This window comes from Medicago sativa, chromosome 5 (assembly GCF_051527215.1).
Source record: "Medicago sativa cultivar Bolivia chromosome 5, Bolivia_mono, whole genome shotgun sequence".
NCBI classification, from domain to species: Eukaryota; Viridiplantae; Streptophyta; class Magnoliopsida; order Fabales; family Fabaceae; genus Medicago; species Medicago sativa.
Window position 1 is genome coordinate 46,584,636 of NC_140753.1, and position 7,172 is coordinate 46,591,807.

At 36.2% G+C, this 7,172-nt stretch overlaps 1 protein-coding gene across 1 annotated transcript; it reads right to left on the minus strand.

Annotated features, from left to right (window-relative positions):
- Positions 1-5,036: 5,036 nt before the first annotated feature.
- Positions 5,037-6,927, minus strand: LOC146922464 (protein NODULATION SIGNALING PATHWAY 2-like). Its single transcript, XM_085715376.1, has one exon. The coding sequence runs from the start codon at positions 6,656-6,658 to the stop codon at positions 5,132-5,134; it is 1,527 nt and encodes a 508-aa protein (XP_085571502.1). The 5' UTR covers positions 6,659-6,927; the 3' UTR covers positions 5,037-5,131.
- Positions 6,928-7,172: the final 245 nt, after the last annotated feature.

Sequence of the window (7,172 nt, forward strand, 5' to 3'; positions counted from 1 at the left end):
TACACGTTCATGGGTCGGATACAATTTTGTATCTAGCCCAACCATTTCGTCTAACAAGATTTACTCGGTATAATAAGCTAAAATAAGGGTCTTGCTAACGAGTGTCCTAAGAGCATTGGTTAAGGAACTCCTTAATAGAAACTTCGTCTATTTTTTTTGAGAGAAACTTTGTCTTTAAAATACAAGTTTTTAGTTTTATCTTAACAATAATTACACCACTTTTGATGCAAACTTACTTTTTTGGAATATTAACCAATACTCCAAGGGCGCTTGTTAACATTCTCCATATAAAAATTACTCACGATCCTACGTTGTCATTAGAGGGCAATTTTTTTTGGCATTGAATTTTCATTAAATCTATTACATTGAACTTTGTGAAGCTTTTTGACATTTTTCCTACATAAAATCTTATTCCCTCCATCTTAAATAACTAGTATGTCGTTTTGGTCAATTTACGGTGTTCGGACACGAAACCGAATACATAAACAATCAAACAAGTCAAAATCCATTATACATCCTCATAATCAATTTTGACTCTTCTAGAAGTGGCATCAAACATACATATAACTGAGATTAAATAGCTCAACTGACTTTAGTTTATGGATAGAAGTCTTGGGTTCAAACTCAAATAAAGAAGAGAAACTAATAACATCTAATAACCCGAGTTGTCAATTTGATGGGGCTTCAATTTTTTAGCCCTGTACCACATGTTAAGGGGGCTTAAAAAGCAAAAGATGAAATAGACCCTCTTTCACATAGGCCCCAAATATATTAAACCTTTTAAATATATAATTGGCCCTAAAGGTCCACAAGCCCCATTAAATATATAATTTTTTTTCCAGATTTGTAATTTTTTTCCGCATTTGTAATTGACTGCTATTGTCAACGACCGGTCAACGCGGAGCACCCGGTGGTCATACGGCGGTGCTCCGGTCACCGGAGAAGGTCCGACGGCGGAACCCGACGACTCACGGCTGCACTCCGACACCGGGAGATGGTCCTCACGACGGTGCCGGTGGTCGCCGGCGGTCCGACGACGGTTTCCGACGAAGGGAGGTGGTGGCAATATGAGTTTTTTTCTTTCAAATAATTGTGATAAGTGGGCCTTGAGGCCTTTGACATTAATCCTACAAATAAATATAAAAATATGGAAGTTTTACCCCATACCCAGATGTTTATACGTTCACCCCCTACAAACTATAAAAATTCCAATTTTACCCTTTTTCATTTGACTTCACCCCACAACATATTTTCGGTTTCTTAAAGTTGTTTTTTTTAGCCAAAGTTGTAAACCGAGAAAACTGATGAAACATTTCCGAAATTTTAGAACTGTAACTAACATGTACTTCAACAAACCGTGTAAACCGGACGGTTGTGGGTAAGTTTTACGGTTTGTGAACAATGTTGAGCACTAATCACACCATTCTAATATCCCCATTAATCATCATCATTCAATTCTCACTTCCATAAAGCATGTGCATCACTATTCTACCTTCGGTTCCACCACAAGATTGCATAAATTCTCACTTCCACAACTTTCACCCTCGCCGGATTTCCCTTTCCCTCTCTCACCAGGTTCTTTTCCATTTTCCCATTTCAATTCATTCAAGATTGATAAATGTCATTAAAAGTTGTGATTTTTTTTTCAATTTCAAAATCGGGGATTTATTTTTATAAAAAAATGTATATTTGTTTATTCATTTGTATTGGTTGTTTGTGCGGTCAATGATCCCAATTTCAATATTAAGATTGAACCAAGTTGATGCGTAAAGGTTGGCGTTGGACATTAAAATGTTAGCTATGTTGAAGAACATTCCGGAAAACATACCTAAAAGTTTTCACCGTACAATTTTGGCAAATTTTGTAGGGTGAAGTCAAATGATTAAAAAGGTAAAATCGAACTTTTCATAATTTGTAGGGGTGAATGTATAAATGTAGTGGTATGGGGTAAAATATCCTAAAACTATTGGCATGGGGCCAAATTACATCTATTCAAATAAGGAGCCTAAATATAGTGGGCTTTATAGGGACTTATTAGGTGGGACTTTGTCATTTGGGGCTTTATTGACACCTCTACTAATTACTAACATTTATACTAAAAAATAAACACAAAGTATTGACCATGATTCGAGATTCTCCTAAACGTATATTTCGTCTTTAACTTGAGTCAATTAACTATTTGATCCAATCAGGTGGTTTTGAATTCATAAATGAAGTTCAATTTGGAGTTTTTATTGGTTTGAACCAAATATCCTTTACGTGCAACCGCATATATTAATTCCTTAAGTTGGATAAATCCGCAATGAGTAGAAAAAATAAACCCACGTAAATTTGGTGTTCGGAAGAATTGAATTGTGCAAATGTAATATTTCGAATGAGTTTTGATAACTTAACACATAATTTTAAACACAATATCGACACCACCGTATAATATACGTATTTTTAGTTTTTTCCTCTTTCTCTCTCTTCTCTCCCTCTCCTACGGATTTCTTTATCTCTCATCTCCCACCCTCCCGGTGACCAACCGCCGTTCCTCTCACTTTCACCCTTCTACGATCTCCGTTCACCACCATCACCGCCGTTCTCCGATTACCACCATCATCTCTACTCGGATCTGCGTGCATAATACGGTCACCACCACCCATCAACCTTCTTCTTGGATCCATCTCTCATCCACTCGTCCTCACCACCACCGTCACCGTCACCCGAGCTCTCACCGACAACCATCTCTTTCTTCTCCGATCCGACCACCACCCACGAGCTCCTTCACCACCGCCGCATCCTACATCTACGTCCTCCATCACCGCCACAATCAAACCTCTTCTCTCCTCCGCCTTCTCCACACTAGATCAGAGGGAGAAGTCAAGGAACATAGAGAGAGTAGAACGATGAGGGAGAGAAGAGAGAAGGAGTTTGGCAAAATGGAGAGGGAAAATTATGTTTGTGTCCTTGTACTTTTAATTAGAATTACGAAAATGCCACTGATGTCGTATTTGTGTCTAAATTTATGTGTTTGTTTATCATTTCGATTTCAAATATAATTGTTTTTTAGAGAGATTTTTCTCAAGCAACCGCGCTTGACTCGAATCATGTGAAATATTGCTAAAAAAATTAGATCTATAAAATTATGAAGCTTATCATTTTTTATCTTTGGTACAAGAATCATGGAGCCCTATAATTATGAAACAATATTTATTTTCTAAACAATCATAGGTTTATGACTATGATTAGTTGTACTATTTGTCATTTAATGACAATTAGTATAAAGAAGAATGTTAGTGTACCTTTGTCATTTCTGGAATATGTTGTGTTAGCTGACGATCGTTTAGCTGATCTGGAATAGCCATAAAAGATAAAACAAAAGAGAGAATTATAATATAGGGTTATTAATATTATGAGGGTATTTCGTGGTTTATTTCTATCACTATGAGTCTATGACAGGAGTATCTTGGCTTATTCAATTTATATATAGCTTCTATTAATTTTTGAAGCAAACCCAAGTTAGTTTATAGTTGTATAAGAATATCCTAGGAATCTTCCTTATTTTAAGACTTATGCTTACACATGAAGATAAAAACGAAAAAATATTTTATGTCACCTACCAAACGCTCCTGATGCCTCCTACTATGCTGCAGGTCTTTTACTTCGATATATACATTTATACTACTTTTTTTAGGTCATACTTACTTCGATGTATTGCTTTAGTTTAAAATAGGATAGTGTAAACCCAAACAGATCAAATATAAAGGCCATCTTGGGAAATTTATTCAATGATTCTTCAACAAATGTATTCTTCAATTCTATAAAAGGAGTTTCTTCAACAATTCTTCAACAAATGTATTCTTTAATTAGATAAATGAATTCTTGACGGTGAAGAATGGAGCAAATCATTGAATAAGTTTTGTCCAAAGAAGAGCATTATTATAAGGGTTATGCTAACTTGTGCCCCAATAACACGTTAAAGAACCTAAAAAAAACAATTTTGTATTGAAAAACATAATATTTTAACTTTTAAATGTTGAATGCACGACTTTTGATACGTATATTTCTATAATGAGTTTCTTAACAAGTGCCCTTGAAGGCACAAGTTAGCATTTGCCTTATTAGAAATGCCTGGTACAAGATGTTTGTTGTATGTATTCCCTAATTGAGAATTTCTATCTTGCATTTGCATCCAAGCATTCACATTAAATTATCTCTTGAAGAGCTATCTTGCATTTATAATTCTCCTTTGTTGTTTTTTGAACGAACGAATAATTCTCCTTTGTTGAGAGTAATAATGTGTTGTAATCAGAACAAAATGCAAATTACCCAATAGTAGTAGTTAATGATGCTTGGTGAGACTTCGATGAAGAATACACAGATTCTACATAGGGTTTAGGAAAAGAATACATAGTTCAAACGTATAAAGATTGAGAAATGAATTAGTAATAGTATAAAGTTTTTTTTGAAAGAAGTAATAGTATAAAGATAATCGTGTGTTTTGTTATCTCTTATATTGAATTTTGCTACTCAACAAAGTTCAAACGTCCATCTTCTTTTTTATTTTTATTTTTTATGTTATCTTGCACCTTTACCATAATCATGCATCCATAAATTGGAAAAACGTTTTCTTTCTTATTTTTCTTAAATTAAAATCTTCAGATGAGAAGAAAAAGACACAAGTTTTTGAAGTTTAAACACACTAATTGTAAGTTGTAACCCGATTTTTTTTCATTCACAGTAGTTCCTATGATATGGTATCTACGTAGGTGACCCATAACATTCCACCCGTATACCGTGATGAAAAGAGTAAATAAAAGGACTAAAATGATTGTCATTCTCATGATTTTCGGCAATATTTTTGCTTATCAAAAGTTTCAAGTAATAAAATGACCAATTTTTAGAATTTAAAGAATTAGTTTTCTAACTTTTTTGTAATAGAAGAACACCTATTATGTAACCAAGAAGACAACAATTTGATTTAAGAAGAAAAACAAAACAGACAAATGTAATAAAATCTTGAAAGAACATAAACAAACACCCAAAAACACAAGTAACTTGAAGGAGTTCTTTTCTGTTGAAAGTAACAACAATACTCAAATCAAGTCTTTTATTTTCATTTTTAGAATTGAAGAAAAATTGAAATCATTTAAAAATCATATTCAATCTCTGACAAACAAGTCCAAACAGAAGCAGAAAGCAAACGTCTTGATTTCCAACCTAACACCAACTTATTGTTTCCCAACTCTTCCACTCTATACCCATCGTTAAATAAACCCAATAACAACTTTGCTTGACAATTGTTACCATAGCTTATGTTAACTCCTTTGAACCCCTCCACACCCAACCACTCCCCCCAAGAACCCCTCTCTTGCTCCTCCTCTTCACCAGTCATGTACAACTCGCCCACTGAGCCCATTATTCGTGGGCCTAAAAATACTTGCTCCACTAAACTCCTAGCCCATTTATTCATAGGAAACCCAGCCTCGAACGAGTCATACATCGCTGAATAACGATGCAACGAATCCATGAACAAACCCACAAAGCCTGCATTGTTGATGGGCCCTACTTCCTCCTCGACTAATGTCACGAGCTTTGTTCCTAACTCCTTGGCACCGTTCAAGAATGAAGCAATAGAATCTGAAGCCCGGTAACTAAGATGTGGCAAATGCATGACACAGTTAAAAACTAAAGCCTCGCCACGAACAAGCTTTAATGAAGAGGTTCGAAACGTTTCGTCTGAGTCCAACCTACATTGATGAAAAGTGAACGGTTGTCCAACGGAAGCAGCAAAGGTTGTTAACCTTCTTCCAGTTTCTTGAACAGTGGCAAAGGACGATCTTGATCGTCCATTGCCACGTTCTTTGTTTCTAGACAATGCAGTGATGCGAAGATGTGGGCCCGGCAGGCCTTCTTTTCGCGATGAAAGTGATTGAATGAGTGAAGCCCATTGGGCCCCTTCCATGATATCAAAGTCCACTATGTGAACCCTTCTTTCATGAGTAACAGCTTCAAGGATAGCTTGGTTTGCCGTGAAATGAGCAAACTTGACGTAAGGAGACATGTCTTGAAGAAGCTGAAAGGCTGAGAGTATGTCTGTTTGGTGGGGTCCAGTGAGAAGACAGAGTTTGTGGTGACCACAATCGGTTCCGTTTAGCAGAGTTTGGAGGGCGTCGGTAAAATACGCAGCGAGTCTCTCCATGTTGGTGCCGTGAGTGGAGGACACTAAGTCCTTGAGCCGAATCAATATCACTTGAGCCAGATGGTGACTCTTGTTTGTGCCTGTTAGGGCCTCCGCTGCCGCCATAAGGAGGTGCACTAGACGGAGGCCCTTTCTGTCATCCTCCTCCTCCTCCTCCTCCGTCGTGGAATTTGAGTTGGACATGTCTCCCATGGATCCATCTTCTTCTTCATCTTCCTCCACGACCTTGTTATCTAGATTTGGAGCAACGGGTGTGATTTCATCGTTGGTGAGGGAATCAATGAAGTTGTGGAAGTCATCTTGGTTGGTGGTGAAGAAATCCAAGTCAAGGAGAGGGGACCAAATGGTGTCGTCATCAGAAGTGGGTGGGGTGGTAGTGTTACTGTGATTGGAGAATTCTAGAAAATCTGGAACAACATCCATGATCATGTCTATGTCAATATCCATGTCATGAATCTCCATGTTCATGATCATATACAATTGATGATTACATGTAGAAGTAAGAAAGGAGAGAGTTATTTAAGTATGTTAAGTGTAGCACCCACCCGTGCCGTGCAAACTAATGTGAAGAGTGATTTATAGAGTTTGTGGGATAGAGAAAGAAGAAAGGCATTGTAACAACTCACACTTCGATCCAAAACCTTGTTATTTTATTGTATTTTATTTTATACATGCAATCACCCAAAATGGATTGAGTTAGATGGTTTAGCTTCAGTTTATAAGCATACACTTTACATTCAAAATAACATGTAAACTATAAGTTATTGAATTAAGATGGTTAAAGAGTACCACCACCATAGTGAATTATTTGAGAAATTTTGAATTCGATTTTTGGAGAGAACAATTTTTTTTAGACTTTACTTACGTTTTAATTTACACAAATTTTGGTTTAAAACAAATTTTGTACAAACTCGCATGATCGCGTTAAAGATGTTTTTTTTTTTTTTTTAGCATATAATTTACACAAATTTTGGTTTAAAACAAATTT

What these genes read in the sequence shown, in the direction of transcription:
- LOC146922464 (XM_085715376.1), bottom strand. Translation starts at nt 6,658, where the DNA reads ATGATCATGAACATGGAGATTCATGACATGGATATTGACATAGACATG.